This window comes from Castor canadensis, chromosome 4 (assembly GCF_047511655.1).
Source record: "Castor canadensis chromosome 4, mCasCan1.hap1v2, whole genome shotgun sequence".
NCBI classification, from domain to species: Eukaryota; Metazoa; Chordata; class Mammalia; order Rodentia; family Castoridae; genus Castor; species Castor canadensis.
Genome location: NC_133389.1, coordinates 178,545,110 through 178,560,316, shown reverse-complemented (window position 1 = coordinate 178,560,316; position 15,207 = coordinate 178,545,110). Strand labels below are relative to the sequence as shown.

At 56.2% G+C, this 15,207-nt stretch overlaps 2 protein-coding genes across 3 annotated transcripts in view; one reads left to right on the top strand and one right to left on the bottom strand.

Annotated features, from left to right (window-relative positions):
- The window catches only part of Ngef (neuronal guanine nucleotide exchange factor), a 95,198-nt gene extending 89,013 nt beyond the window's left edge, over window positions 1-6,185 (top strand). For both annotated transcript variants that reach the window (XM_074072014.1, XM_074072015.1), the window contains 6 exons: window positions 612-701; window positions 1,530-1,693; window positions 2,073-2,228; window positions 3,341-3,420; window positions 4,074-4,178; window positions 5,267-6,185. In XM_074072014.1, the coding sequence (XP_073928115.1) occupies window positions 612-701; window positions 1,530-1,693; window positions 2,073-2,228; window positions 3,341-3,420; window positions 4,074-4,178; window positions 5,267-5,457 (786 nt within the window). In that variant the 3' untranslated portion in view covers window positions 5,458-6,185. The remainder of the gene's footprint in view (window positions 1-611; window positions 702-1,529; window positions 1,694-2,072; window positions 2,229-3,340; window positions 3,421-4,073; window positions 4,179-5,266) is intronic.
- A 1,952-nt stretch (window positions 6,186-8,137) lies between these two features.
- On the bottom strand, window positions 8,138-13,714 carry Snorc (secondary ossification center associated regulator of chondrocyte maturation). Its single transcript, XM_020155703.2, has 3 exons — window positions 13,513-13,714; window positions 8,410-8,592; window positions 8,138-8,290 (listed from the first exon to the last, which is right to left on the bottom strand). The coding sequence occupies exons 1-3, from the start codon at window positions 13,583-13,585 to the stop codon at window positions 8,181-8,183; spliced, it is 366 nt and encodes a 121-aa protein (XP_020011292.1). The 5' UTR covers window positions 13,586-13,714; the 3' UTR covers window positions 8,138-8,180.
- Window positions 13,715-15,207: the final 1,493 nt, after the last annotated feature.

Below are 15,207 nucleotides of genomic sequence, written 5' to 3'. Positions count from 1 at the left end.
GTTAATGGTATTCTTTCGTGGTTTCATAGCATTTGGTTATATGGATATAGTGTAATGATTTTAACCAAGTCTACTTGATGGACATTTAGGTTGATAACAGTTTTTCTCATTCTAAACAACAGCAGGGAACAACCTTGGAGCCGCTTCTTTGGGTGTTGTACTCATTCGCACACACTCAGTGAACACCTGTGGGGGCAGGCTCTGTCCTAGACACCTATAAGCCACACCCCAAAGTCATAGGGAACGTAGCCTCACTGGGCCTGGTTCCTGAGTTGCCTTGTGGAGGGTGGAGAGAGTGTGTACTCCTCCCTGGCAGTGCGTGAGAGTCAACCCCGAGCCTTGCCAGTCTATCTCTTCCAGCCTGGCCAACAAGAAAGCCTTCCTAGCAAGTGTTTGCTAGAGTCTGCTTCCTAGCAAGGTCAAGGTACAAGCTTTTCTTTCCAGAAATCACAAGTCATCTCATTTGCTTTTGTCTCAGAAGGTGCTAGGAAAAGAGACTCCAGCCCAACCAAAATTCACCAGTCAGCCTCAGCTGCCAGGCACAATACCTGGTCACAGAGGTGGCTGGGGACAAGCAGGAGCGCTGGCCTGACACACCCTCCTTGTCTCAGGTGGTGAAGGCCTGCAACGAGGGCGTCAGGAAAATGAGCCGCACGGAGCAGATGATCAGCATTCAGAAGAAGATGGAGTTCAAGATCAAGGTGAGCCTGGAATATCTGGTCAGTCTGAGCCCAACCACAAGAGCCGTGCCCCACCCAGAGGTGTGGCCAGCCCAGCCTGCACCACCTCCTGTAGACTTCCCTTCTGAGAGCTGGTGGGATCTTGAGTGTCAGTTTTTAGTGACAGACACTGTCCCAGGGATTCTAAATCTGGAGGATTCCCTAATTACCAACCTCTTCCCCAAACTTTACCTAAGACCTCAGGCATTCTGAGACCCTAAGACCAGGGTTGCTGATGAGTTGGGGGCCAGCACTCATTGCTCACCGAGGTGAGCCCCAGAGGTCAGGCTGGGCTTGGAAGCTGAGCTCTACTCAAAACATGAGGGTTCTTCTGGCACCTCATGTAGTGCTACCTGCTGGGCTGACTGCAGGGTGCCAGGCTCCTGCCCCGAGCTACACAGAGCAGTCACCCATTGGCCGACCTGGTGCCCTTGCTCCCCACCATCACCATATAACGCACTGTGGGATTCATTCTTCCCTCTCCCCGTGAGCTTATCCCCTCTCTGACTCTGCATCAAGCAGGCTGAGCCTGGTGTGGTGACAGTCACACACACACACACACACACACACACACACAGGTATACGTCCATAGAAGCACACACTGCACACGTGTCCATACTGCACAATGTACCTGTTCATATACAAATTCACACCCACTGGTGGCTCATTGCATCTGTCCAGGACCCTGGCTGGCAGCACAGAGCACAGTGGCCCCACGCAGCCCTGGCACGCTGTTACTCTAGCATTGCTCCAGCCATGGAGCTGGGCAGCCTGAGGGAGGGTGCCCACCTGCTGCCCTTCCTCTCGCAGTCCGTGCCCATCATCTCACACTCCCGCTGGCTGCTGAAGCAGGGAGAGCTGCAGCAGATGTCGGGCCCCAAGACCTCTCGCACTCTGCGGACCAAGAAGCTCTTCCGAGAAATTTACCTCTTCCTCTTCAATGACCTGCTGGTGATCTGCCGGCAGATCCCGGGGTGAGCAGGAATGACAGACACATAAGCATGACCAGCCTTGGGTTGGACCATGGCCTGGGGTGGCAGGGCAGGCAGTGGGGCAGAGCTCAGGCTTTGGGATCAGGTTCAACGGTCTGCTCTTGTCCAGCCTCCCTGGACCTCCCCAGGCCTTGGTTTCCTTCCTGTAAACAGGAAGTTTCTTCCCCGGAATGTACAGCACCTGACACCAGTGGGTGCTAAGCAGAGCAGCTGCTCCCCTCTATCCTCTGTGATGGGAGCACTTCTGGTGGGGACCGATGTGCAGTGTAGGCTTCCAAAGGAGGTGAAAAGTGGCTGGACCTGCCAGCCAGCCGGAGAGTTCAGAGACTAACACACACGCCATGCCTCCATTGGCCCTCAGAGACAAGTACCAGGTGTTTGACTCAGCTCCGAGAGGCCTGCTGCGCGTAGAGGAACTGGAGGACCAGGGCCAGACACTGGCCAACGTGTTCATCCTGAGGCTGCTGGAGAATGCAGATGACCGGGAGGCGACCTACATGCTGAAGGCGTCCTCTCAGTGAGTGCCCGGCCCTGTCTGATAAAGCCCACAATGCACTTCTGGGTTGGCCTTCTGTATGCCCTCCTCTGACCACAGGCCCTCTTGCAGGTGGAACAGGGCTCAGTACACAGCAGTGGGAGGCTGGCCTGTCCCCGCACAGCACCTGATCTTCCTGCTTGGGACCCTGCAGGAGGGCCCTTGGTGTAGAAGTGTGGGTGATAGGGTGGTTGCAGGTTCCTGGGTGCATGTGTGCATGTACGTAGGTGCGTGTGTATCCTCCTTAGTGGTTTCGGACTCAGGGCAAGTTCCTCCCTCAGATGGGATGTTTAGAGCCTGTGAGCGGCTAACCAGGGACCAACCGCTGCTCACAGGCTGTGTGGCCTCCAGGCCATCTCTCCCACTCCGTGAGCAGCTAGGACATCTGCGGCCAAGAGCTCTCAAGGAACACAAAATAAATGTGGGCGATGTTTTGTGAGCCATGGAGCCCTGACTCTCTGGTGGCCTGCCTGGTCAGCCTCCCTTCTCATCCTGCTGTGCTCAACTGCCTGTCACTGCAGCTCATCAGAGATTGTCCCCAGCTAGACCTAAGGCTGAGATGGAGTGACATTAACCTTTCCTAGCCTTGCCACAGTTAAGACACAGTGTCTTCTGTGGACATGGCCTCAGAGTGTGCTTTAGGGAGCTAGTGAGAGGACTCCCCCTCATTACCTGGCTTTTTTATTGGCGGGGGTAGGGCTGGAATTTGAACTCAGGGCTTCATGCTTGCAAAGCAGACACACTGTTGCTTGAGCCATGTCTCCAGTCCATTTTGCTCTGGTTATTTTGGAGATGGGCTCTTACAAACTGTTTGCATGCTGGCCTCCAACTGCAGTCTTCCCAATCTCAGCCTCCCAAGTAGCTAGGATTACAGGCATAAGCCACTGGCACCCAGCTACTGCTTGGCTTTTAAAAATCACCCCAGGAAGACCTATAGGGGGTCCCCTGTGCTAACCCTGTGCTGGATCCCTGGTGCGGCCTAGAGCCAGGCTCAGAAAGGCTGCAAACTGGGATGCTTAGGCCTCATCCTGGGGGTGTGAGGGGAGGGGTCTGCTTTCTCCGCGGTTGGGGCACTGTCCTCTTCCCTGTGCCAGGAGTGAGATGAAGCGTTGGATGACCTCACTGGCTCCCAACAGGAGGACCAAATTCGTTTCCTTCACTTCCCGGCTGCTGGGTAAGTCCAGGCTGGGAAAGGGACTCTGTGGCCTCTTTGGCTGCCTGCAGGAGGGAGGAGGATGCTTCTGAGCCTGAGGGAGTAGCCTCCGCCAGCCTCCCCTTCATCACGGTATTAGCAGGGAGCTTAGCACCCGCGAGACACTGGCTGCCTGAGTTCTACCAGTCTTAAGTAATAGGTAACATGGGGCACCGGGAAGAATTTGGGCCCAAACTCCAGTGTTCTTTTGGGGTTGCAAAGAAATCATATAAGATCCAAAAGAGCCCCAGCCTGGCTGCCTTACCAAGAAGCTGCTACCTTGGCTGTGCCCACATGTCCTAACCGCCAAACCACTTACAGGGCCGTCCAGGAACCAGAGGTCCCTTCCCAATCTAAGCTGAGAGCCACCTTCCAGCTGGGGAATCTATCAGTGTTCTCCTTAGAGCCCCTGGCTAGTGCACTGCTGCCCTCTTTGGAAGGAAACCCTCCTCCCCCTCAGAGGAGCCCTTTCTCAGCTGAGGGGGAAGTTCACATCCTGTTTTAGACTGGGCTCAGCCACACACCTGCCAGCAGCACCATCCCTGCCAGTGCCCCTTGCTGTCCTGGACTTGCCTGGGTGCAGGGCACCAGAACCTGGGGGATGTGACACATCATACCCTCTCCCCTCCCTTCAGACTGCCCTCAGGTCCAGTGTGTGCATCCATATGTGGCCCAGCAGCCTGATGAACTGACACTAGAACTGGCCGACATTCTGAACATCCTGGAGAAGACAGAGGATGGTGAGGCCTCCGCAGAGGAGGACAGGGGTCTCAGCCCTGGGTGCTGCAGCAGCCAGCACAGCTGATGGGTGGGCAGGTTTTTGTCCATGGCCCCACCATCTGGCTCCTGTGCCATCCGGGACATTTTACCCAGAGCACAGAGCACCGAGCACAGACCTGGCTTCCCTGGGTCTTTCCCTAGGCCAGGTCTTTTGTGCCTCTGCTTCCCACCCAGCCCCTTTCCTTTCATAGCCAGGCCCAAGTGGTGGTCCCACTTGCAGTGGGAGGGAGCCACGACTAGATCTGGGTCCAAGCATGTAGAGCAACAAACTTCCTGGGAAGCCCTTGACCCCCAGGCTCAGGACCCCTCCCCCCATCCCCCTTTCCTGACCCAGGTCCTGGTGGAAGGCCAGGTGATATCCAGGGAGGCCTTCTCCAGAGAGAAGTGTGGGCCCCGTTCTCACAAGTCCCAGGGCTCTCTTGTCCTCCCCCAAGGACACACAGCCTGATATCTCACCCAGAGGTCACCATCCTCAGGACCCTCAGACCCTGTAAAAACCTCTGGGGGAAGAAGGGGGCCAAGGGCAGGAGAAAAAAGAGGGCCAGGGCACCCTGTGACTCAAGGGATGGCTAGCTCATGGCAGCCACCCTCAGCTGGACACACTGGCCCCCAAGAGGCTGAGACTCTGGGAGAAACTGCCCAAGAAAAGGGTGACCTCACAGTCCCATCTGTAACCAAGTACTCAGTGACTACCCCCACTGGTCCTTGGCTGCCTCTCTCTTTTGGTGGCAGCCCCTGGGGTCTCTTGGACTGGTGTGGGGCAGCCTAGGAGAGTTTGGGAATGGGTTCCAGGTCAGTACAGACCTCAAACCTCATGCAGCCTGGTCCTGTGCCATCCCCAACACTCCCACTTCACCCTGCTTGTAGCAGGCGGGAGTTTGATCAAAACCAATCCAAGAGCGGGAAGGGGTGTGCTGAGCAGCTTCCTGGCTCCTGAGAGTCCCTGATTTCACCGGCCATATACAGGAGTTCTGAGGCCAAGGGGAGGAAGCCCCCGCCCCAGTCCCCAGGCCTGCAAAACCCCTGAGCCCGCTGCCTGCCTCCGCAGGGTGGATCTTTGGTGAACGCCTGCATGACCAGGAGAGAGGCTGGTTCCCCAGCAACATGGCAGAGGAGATCCTGAACCCCAAAATCCGCGCCCAGAACCTCAAGGAATGTTTCCGCGTCCACAAGATGGATGAGCCCCAGCGCAGCCAGAGCAAGGACCGCAGGAGGCTGGGCAGCCGGAATCGGCAGTGACCCCAGCTCAGGTGCCAGCCTGGAGGATGGACGCGGGTGGAGGAGCAGGCTCAGTGGGGACTCCGACCCACACTGAGTGCTCTGGGGAAGGACAGGTGGGCACCCCATCCCCTCAGGCAGCTGAGTGACTCGCAAAGACCTTGTCCTGCCCCCCTGGTGAGCACTCCAGGTCTCAGCCCCTCCTGCACGTGTGGAGAACCAGAGTCCTGCCTGGAGGAAGGACTGAAGCCGTTACCACCACTTCTCCTGCCTCTCGGATGGAAGGCAGCCATGCTCCAGGGGCTTCCAGACACTGAAAGAGGCCCAGCTCCAGAGGTCCCTGGCAGGGGCAGGCAGACTGTCATGACCCTCTGCACTGCACGTGTCCTTTGCCTAGAGTCTGCCAGGCACGCAGATGGACGCCTTTGCCTGAGCGAGCTTGATGAGCGGCCCTTCCTCAACTCACAGGACTGAGCTCCCACTGCCACCCTTCCCTGTGCCTCTGCCAGCCTCTGTCCAACAGCCAGGTCCTGCACAGGCCTCCCAGAGCCTGGCTGAGGGCCCATGCTGCCTCTGGCTCCTTAATGGGCTGGACGTTGCTTGTGTCTTCTGGCCCCTTAAAGAGCCGAGGTGTTTTATGGAATGAATTGGTCACTGCATCCTGTATGGTTCTGGTTCTGAGAAAAGCAAATATCATTTTTGGCTGCATTAAAAGAAGCATCATATATAAAATAAAAGAGGTGAAGGTCTATTCTTTATTGCCCTGGTGCACATAGCAATGAGACTTTTGGTTCTGGACTGGGAAAGAGGAGTAGCTTTCTAGGCCAATGGGGGAAGCAAGTCCCCAAAGAAGGGTTGCAGAGGTTTCTAGAGGAGCAGGAAGCAGCCAGGGCCAGGGCGGTGGATTTGGGCCTCCATGTGAGGGAGGATTCCAGAGAGAAGGGGTTATCTGAGGGATTTGGGGACACCCTTGTGCTGTGGAGGAAGTGAGAACGGGCTTGCAAGGCCGCAGGGGCACTGACTTGTCAGTGGGCGGTGGTCCACAGGGGATCTGACCCCAGGCTCGGGGTTGGGACTTCCTACCCAGCCCAGACACTGGCTTTGGACATTTCTTCCTGTCTTCAGTGGCAACCAGTTACTCAGGGGCTTCAGCTCCTGTATCAGGCCTTGCACAGCCACTGACCCCCACCCGTGACTCAGTCTCAGAGGTCACTTTGTGTTAGAGCCAGGAGACAGAGTAACATCTACCCACAGGTGACAGCAGTGCTCTTGGTGACCTTAAGATCTGGAAGGGATCAGCAGCTGGTCAGCTAGAGAGGAGAGGCAGTCCCAGGAGCAGGAGGGAAGGAGAAGGTGAGAGGAGGACGGAGGGTGGCTATTGGCTAAGTTTTCTGCAGCTGGGAGCAGCAGGCTGAGTTGACTCATCTGCTCCTCGAGGTTATGGAAAGTGAAATAATTTATAGTTTCATGATAGCCAGTCCATTTAATAGCACTCCTTTATAAGTAGGAACTTTCAAGCTGTGGTACATTTGGGAGAGACTGCTGGAGTAGGAAGTTGTTTGGGCAACTTGGATGGGCCTGCCCTATCTGTGAGGGACCACCTGGGTGTTTCCAGGGAATCCAGGAGTAACCAGTCTTGGCAGGAAAAGGTGCCATTGAGAGGCACCTAAAAGGCCAAAATAGTTGTGAGAGATGGTTTAAAACAAGAGGAGGGGTCAGGGTTCCCTCCAGCATCCCACCGAGCATCTAGTTGCACTCAACACCACCACAGGGTACAGATACAGACTTCCACACTGGGCTCCAAAGGACTCTGGGGAGTTCTGGACAATCTCTCCAGGGGGCAGGACAAAGGACAACACATTTGGCAAGCTGGTGTAAGCATCTGGCAGGTTCAGCAGTTCCTCTTTGCTCAGCCCCACACTCTGCAGTCCAAGTGTGGAGCGTGGAGCTTGGAAAGGCCATTTGTTTTCTTTCCGGAAAGGAAGGAGCTGTCCTGCATGGGGATCAACAGCTTGAGGGACAGCCAGGCCTGGGGTGAGGTGGAGAGGAGAGGGAGACCAGAGGAAGGCGCCCAGCTTCACCCCTCCACTTGTCCACTCCTGGGGCTCCCTGGAACAGAGAGTATACCCTCCTCCCAGTCCCAGCTCTGGGACTCTGAAGGAAGACAGGGCCTCTCCAGCCCAAGTCAAGGTCAAAAGATGCCACCATTCCCTCAACCCCCCCAAATAACCTGACCCCTAGCTGGGTGCCCAACGCCCACCTCCACCAGGTCCCAGCAGGGTGATGACCAGAGGCCAGCTCCATCCTGTTCGCCCACCCTCGCAGCTTTCCGCTTTCCTATTCTCAGATCCTTCCTGACCAAGTGACCAGGTGGACAGGGGCAGGGTGGGGACAGACCCAGGGGTGCGGTGGAGACAAGACCCGGGCTGCTGAGAGCACGGGTACACGTGCGCTCTGCCACCAGGTGCCAGGGCGCAGAAAGCAGATGCACAGCCCTGCGTGTACTCACTGGCACCCCACGCGCGAGGACCTGGCACACGTGGCCACACGCGCACGTGTTGCGCAGCTCCAGCCCCCCTCTCCCCCACCCCCACCCCCACCCCCGCCTCATCACCCTACACGCGGCTCCCCCTGGCACTGCTGCACGCGCGCTCACGCTCACGCACGGACGCACGCGCAGACACATGGGCGCACGGGGTGTGAAGCGAGTCGCGCCGCGGGCAGGCGCGGCTCCTTTATTTGCTTCAAGAAGCGGAAAACTTTCTCAGCGCGACGACCACGAGCGCCAGCACCACGCAAGTGGCCAGCAGGGCAGCGATCACGATGGCCGCGATGGCGCCGGGCCCCAGCGAACCTAGCGAGACAGAGGACCTTGTCACCTCTCGGGCCTCCACCATCAGCCGACCCTCCCCGCCCTCCCCTCCGTTCTACTCTCCCCACACCCACTGCCCCTGCCTGCCGCGGAGCTCTTACCGCCGCCCTGGTCCAGTCGCTCCCGCGCGGTGCTGTCCTCTGGGCCGGGCTCGGAGGTGGGGATGGGCTGACCGGTGGCCGCAGGCTCCTGGCTGGAGCTGGTGCTCTCCACGGGGCCTTCTCCCGAAGGCAGCTCGGCAGGCTCATTCCACAGGGTGGGGTCGGCCTCCTGTGGACCCTCAGCTGCAAGGCCAAGGACATGAGGTGGGACCAAGGTGGCAGGGCCAACAGGGATGTCGCCGCCTTATCTAGGTGAACCAACTGAGGGGTGCCATGTGTGGGACTCAAGCTCACCACTACATGAGCTCTCATGTTCCACAGGTGAGACACCTGGAAATTTTACTCCCAAGACCGGAAGTCCAAGTCCCTCCTGCAGCCCTTGGGAAGACAAGGAGAGGGGAAGCAAAGAGACCTAAACGGGCCTCAGAAGCAGACAGCCCTGAGCTGGCAGAGCTTGGGGTAGTGGAAGGATGGACACTGGGCCCAAACCCTAAGACCCTGGCTAGCTGCTTGGCCCCTCCTATCTGTGTGTGCTGTGTGTGCACTTTGTGGAGAGCACCAGCAGCTGGAATCTCCTCCTTGGCCCTAAACCAGACGGCCGTGCAACTGCAGGACAGCTGCCCCAGGCTTCTATGACTGGGAACTGAAGCAGCACATTGCTGCCTGCAGGAGGTGGGGGGTGAAGAGGGGTGGCCAGCTAAGGGGGGCTCCGACACCGCACTCAAGCCAGGACTCAGCACACCAGTCCTGCACACCTATGTGGAAAGAGCCCTGTGCTTGTGGAGTCAGCATATTTGGGGGACCCAGGGAACCCCGAGAGCCGGAAGGAGGTAGCCTCTATCCTGAAGGAATCACAGGGTGGATGAGAGACCACCTGCCCTCAGTCCCAGCCAGCCCTGCTTCCGCCACTGTCAAGGAACCTGGCCCGTGGAGCCCCTCAGCACCACCCAGACAGGAGGCCCAGAAACCCAGGGAGGGTCAAGACCAGGATGATCGCCTTGTAGCCTGACCACCCAACATGGCTGTTTGTTGGATTCAGGGTCTGCCAGTGCCCTCATCTCAACTGTGATGGAAACTGTGACCCAGGAACACTCAGCCCCAAGCAGGTCCCTAGAACAGGCTTAGTGGACAGCATGTCCCAACACACTATCACATTAACTCCTGCTGCTTGTGACATGGAGCTGGGCTTGGGGTATCCGAAGCCATGTGTGATACTATAACAGCTCTGCTACCCCAGAAACCTCCAGGGAAGCTTCAGCTGTGGCCAGCTGCACTGCAGGTCCCTGGGGCCCCTTCATGCCTGCAGGCCCTGTCCCTGGATGCTCCCTCCTGGGTGGTCCTATGCTGAGGCAAGCTTGTTCAGAGAAGACACAAAGACCTGACTTCTGGGGTGTTCCTGCTGGGGGGGCCCACCGGGGACAAAGAAGAGCAAACCCGGTCAAACCCGGACTCATGGCCGGTCTCAAAATAACTGGGCCCTTCATAAATGCCATGGCCAGGAAAGACAAAGGAAGGCGAAGGACCTGTCCCAGACAAGTAAATGAAGATATGTTCCTGGACAGGAGAGGGGAGGGGTCTACCGTAAAAGACTTTGGGGTCCACTGGTGAAATCTGGATAGACCTGGGACTTACTCAGAACAATACAACATGCATTTCCTGGTTTTGATGCCACACTCCTGTTGAGTAGGGGAATGTTGTTGCTGCCAGGCTCTGGTGGCTTATGCCTGTTATCCTCACTATCTGGGAGGCAAAGATTAGGAGGACCACAATTCAAAGCTAGCTGGGGCAAATAGTTTGGAGAACCTATCCCGAAAAAGAAAAAAAAAAAAAAACTTCACAAAAGAGGCTGGTAGAATGGTTCAAGTGGTAGAGCGCCTTCCTAGCAAGCATGAGGCCCTGAGTTCAAACTCCGGGACCGCCTCCAACTCCCACAAAAAGAGAATGTCCTCCAGAGTTCAGGGGCAAAGAGGTGTGATGTCTGTAACTTTAAAATAATTCAACAAAAGGGCCAAATCATTTGGGGCTAGGGGAGCATGAGGCAAAATGTGGGTAACTGGCGAATCTAGGTAAAGGCTGCACTAAAGTTCTATTTTTTTTTTTTTTTTGCAACTTTTCTGTGAACTTACACTACCAGGTCCCTGGCTCCCCAGGCCCAACCCTAGGCTAGGTCAGTTTTGAGGCTCAACTTTGCAAGCAGGGACCACTGTCATAGTCCCCAGGGCTTGTCCAAACTGGAACCCTTTTCAGAAAACACCCCTGGCCCTTAAAAGCCAATGCTGCCCACTCGGGAGCCCTCCCCCTCCTGGGTCCAGTGCTGAATGGGAGTCTTGCTGTCTGGCACCATTCAGGCCAGCCTTCCACCCTGTGAGAGGGGGAAGTGACCCAGCCAGGGAGGACAAGAGTCTGTGGCCTTGAAGCCCCCTTGAAAGACCCCAGGGCCCAGATGGACTGGCCTCTAGTTCCCAGAACTGGAGGCAGTAGGCAGGGGGTGCCTCCTACTTGGCAGGCCCTGAGGTCTGGGGTTTCTAGACTCCCTGTCTGCCCTGAGAAATGGACAAACCACTGGCTCCCTGCTTGCTCACCACACGCCCAAGACAGACAGGCAGGCAGGCACCTCCCTGTCCCACCACTGCTGGTCAAAGCTCACTTCCAGTGTCAGGCATTTGGCCAAGGAGCCATCCCAGGGCTTCTGGATAGCAGGCCCAACCAGTCTGGGTGGTGTCTGCAGCCCAAGCCATGGGTTAAACTTGCCCCCAGCCCACCAGTCAAGGAGGTGCAGCTGCAAGGCGGGGCCCAAGGTGCTTTCTTGTCTTCATCTGCATTGCTCTGTGTTTTCCAAATTTACAGTATAAGAAAAAAACTGGAAAACACCAACATTCCCCCCGCCCCCCCGCCATAGATCCATCCTGGGGAGCCAGGAACAGAAGTGACTGAGCTAGCTTGCCTGCAGGAAGAGGAATAAAGATGACAGATGAGGGAGAGGACGGCGGCAGCAGAGGACAAAGTGTGGAGGGAGGAAGCTAAATGACAGAAAGTAGGATGGGAAAGGCGGAGGCAGATTACCCCAGAGAAGGCTGTCTCTGCCTTGGCCATAGAGGAGGGAGACCCACACTCTGACCAAGGCAAGCAGGGCAGGCGGGGGCCTGGTGGTCCTGCAACAGGCCTGGGCACCCCAGCTGCTCTGCCTTTCGGTAAATAAGTTTATTCAACACTAAGCCTGACCACAGGGCCCCAAGGCCAGGTACCCGTGCTCACAGACGCCTTTGTGCAGCCATGAAGGGCCTTTTCATCCCCAGTCTGGCTTCCTGCCTGCTCAACCTGGCCTGCTCCCCCTCCTCAGCGGTGTGGTCACTGGCCCCTGGCAGGGAGGGTGGTAGGCCGCTCCTTCCCCTCCTGCCTGCTTCAGTTCCGAAGCCCAGGAGAAAGAAAGGCAGGAACCTGTGCACACCTGTTCAGAGCTTCTAGCCCAGGGCTGGTTCTGAGAGCCTCCCAGATGCCCTCCCTTCCAGAATAACCAAAATAGCAGCCTGAACCCCTGAGACTCTGGACCAAGATGGCACACCCTGTCACCCTACCCTGGGCCTGCCTGCTCATGGTAGGACATGTGGAAGGAAAAGGGAGGTGAGGACAGGTGAGGTCCTGGCTGTCCCCAAAGCACCCTGTAGTGGTGCTTTGCACCCACCCACGTTGTGTATGCACCATCTGACCAGGGCCTCTGGCCAGAGGCTCGGCCTGAAGAGGTGGCAGGGACCTGGACATGAGCCACTAGGAGGCCCACGCTGCAGGGTAGGCAGAAGAAGTGGATTAACCAAGGTGAGGGAGCTCTACAGATGTCACCCAGAGACCTAGGTGATGGAAGATGCCTCCCTGCCCTGTAGGTCACTTCCTCCTATTTTAGGGACACTTCAGGCTTGCTCAGTAGCACTCCTCCCACCACCTCCAGGAGGCTGAGCATTTCTCAGCCTGAGGGAGGAGGTGTTTCTACCCAAGACCCTACTGGGCTTAGTGGAGGGGCTGAGCACACTGAATGCATTATCCCCCAACATTTACTGAGTGCTCCATATGTCTGAGCTGGCGAGGCCTCACAGTCCCCTACAAGGGAGGCAGGGCGTGGGTATCACCTCCTACAGATGAGGAGAGGCTGGGAGATGTTAGAGACAGCCAGGCAGGGACAGAGCCAGAATCTGTCAGGCTACAAACTGCTTCCTAGAGTGTCCATTGGAGGCCAGCAGGCTCACAGGTCACCACCATCACCCATGTGTCCCTGGTGTGTGGTTAGGGGTTCCCAAGAGCTCTCCCCAGGCTGTACTTTTACAACAGGTCGCTTCCCTCCATCATAGATCCACAGACACCCCAAAAGCCCAGGCTGCAGGGCCTTGAAGCACAGGGCATGCTGACTGGCATGCCCTTTGGCAATGGGGGAAGATTGTTTTCTTCCAAGAGTACCGCCTGCCTGTGACAGTCAATGCCGTCTTCCAGGCTCCAATGCCAGCCTGAGCAAGCCCATCCTGTGCAGGGTCCCAGGATCCCACTGGGGACCTCTCAGAACCCAGATGTGGCCACCCGGGCTTCAGTCCAGAGCCTAGGTCCAACATCCTCACTTTGGCAGAGATATCTCAGACCCTATGTCCTCTCTTGAAATTTTTCCTGAAATGGGGATATTCTCTAGGGGAGATGGGTCATCATTGTCTAGGACATTTTGCAGATGCCACCAGGGAAGGGTTTGCAGGTTTGGAATGTAATCAACAGGCTCTGTGCTCATCTATCTAGCAGCCATTTGCTCTGTGTCTGGTCTCCCTCCTGCCTCCCACATCTGGATCATGCAAGATAATTGAATGCTGAAGTAACTCCCATGTCCTCAGACAGCTAAATATCCCTGTCCTGCACCCCAGGTGACCTTCCCACTTCAGAAGCCACCGTTCCTACCACCAACTGTTCCCTGAGACATCATCCCATGCAGTTCCTACCAGTCGGCTGGTCTCATGGACCTGTTCCCTAGGATCACCCAGACAGCTGTCCCATCTCCCATGAGGGATCTGGGTCCTCGTGATTCTTAGCCCCAGGAAGTTGGTGGCAACAAAGCCAAGGGCCCCTTCCCCTTACCTGTGAGCACCACTGGGGCCAGGACCCCTGAGACAAGCAGCAGCGCCAAGCGCAGGGCCAGACAGGATGCCATCCTGGCCGTTGGTGAGTGTGAGGCAGGACGCAGAGGACTGAGCTGCTGAGAGCAGGCAAAGAGGCTTCAAAGAGCTGGGAAGGGTTTTCATCAATGCAAACTCTGTCCTCCTGGGACACCGTCCTCCCGCCCCCCCCCCCCCCCCGGCACACATGCACACACAAACACACACAGCAAAAGCTCAGAACAGTCCCGCTGTCCTGAACCCAGGAGCAGCTCCACCCTTGGAGAGGGAAAGAGGAAATTGCGCACTCTCTCTCTCTCTCTCTCTCTCTCACACACACACACCTATTCCTGGGCCACTGAAAGTGGGGTTTCTACACTTTGCAATGCAGAAGAGTCCTTCAGGGAATATGGGAAATGTAGACGTCTCTGGCCATGGGGTCGGGGGCTCTTGGGTGGGCGCAGGACCAGGCATAGGAGCCATGGCCCAGGCAGTTGGCAGGAGCTGAGCGCACCTCACATTTGGGTCCTCCATGCCTGACCAGGAGCAGGCACTAGGTAGAGCGTGTTAAAGAAGCACTTTAAAGCAGTAGGATCCAAGCCCTCTGGCTGCTCTGGTCTCTTTCCAGAAAAGCCCACGTCATTCGACACCCACGTCCTTTCTTGCTCTCTGCTCTCCCAGGCCCTCTCCTCTGATCCCGACTTGGAATCCCAACCGGTGCTCCCATCATCACTTTCAGCCCAGGCCAGGCCCACCCCATAGCCTCCCAACAGCTCCATGGGGTAGCTAATGAGCAGCTCAGCTCATCTTGACCAAGTATACCCGGCCTCCACAGCCTCCCACCCCTTCCCCAATGGACTCCTAGTGGTCCTTGCCACCAGTTAAATCATCCCTTACTCCCCACTTCCAAACCCTCAGAAAGTCCTGCTACTTCTCACGCTTCATGGTTTCTCACTGTACTGAGAATAAAAAAGCAAACTAAGGACTTCCCCTGACTCTGCTCACCTCCTGGACCCATGTTCCAGTCCACTGGCTTGACCAGATTCCTTCAACCTTGATCCTGCCTCAGGGCCTTTGCACTTGCTGTCCTTGCTCCCATAAAGTAGTCCCTACACTCATTATCTCATTATTTGGGTACCTTGTTTCTATTCAGGCCTCAGCTTGGTCAGCCCCCTATCTACCCATTACACTTTTTTTTTTTTTTTTTTTTGTTATAGTGAGGTTTGAGCTGAGGGCTTGCTAGCCCTTGTCCTATCACTTAATTTCTTCTTAGCACTGGTATTTTAATGAAATTATCTTGTCTCTTCTCGTTTCTGCTTTTTTTTTTTGTGGAATAACATATACTAATTGTGTTCAGTCAGCTTTTTATTGCTGTGACAAAATACCTGAGACAACAACTTAAAAGGAGAAAGGATTTATTTTGGCTCAAAGTTTCAGAGGTTTAGTTCTCGTACATTAGGGGCAGGAGTGTGTGACAGAAGAAGAGACTCACCTTATGGCAACAAGAAACAGAGTGAGCAAGGAAGGGTCTGGGTCCCCATGACCTACTTCCTCTAACCAGGCCCCACCTCCTAAATAGATCATACCCTGAAGTCAGTGGCACACTCATGACCCAGTCAACCTCTCAGTAGTGCCACCAGCTAGGAACCAAGCCCTCAATATATGAGCCTTTTTTTTG

Coding starts and splice junctions, on each gene's coding strand:
- Snorc (XM_020155703.2), bottom strand. CDS start 13,585: ATGGCATCCTGTCTGGCCCTGCGCTTGGCGCTGCTGCTTGTCTCAGGG. Junction 8,593..13,512: donor GGCCCCAGTGGTGCTCACAG/GTAAGGGGAAGG, acceptor TTGGCCTTGCAG/CTGAGGGTCCACAGGAGGCC. Junction 8,291..8,409: donor GCGACTGGACCAGGGCGGCG/GTAAGAGCTCCG, acceptor CTGTCTCGCTAG/GTTCGCTGGGGCCCGGCGCC.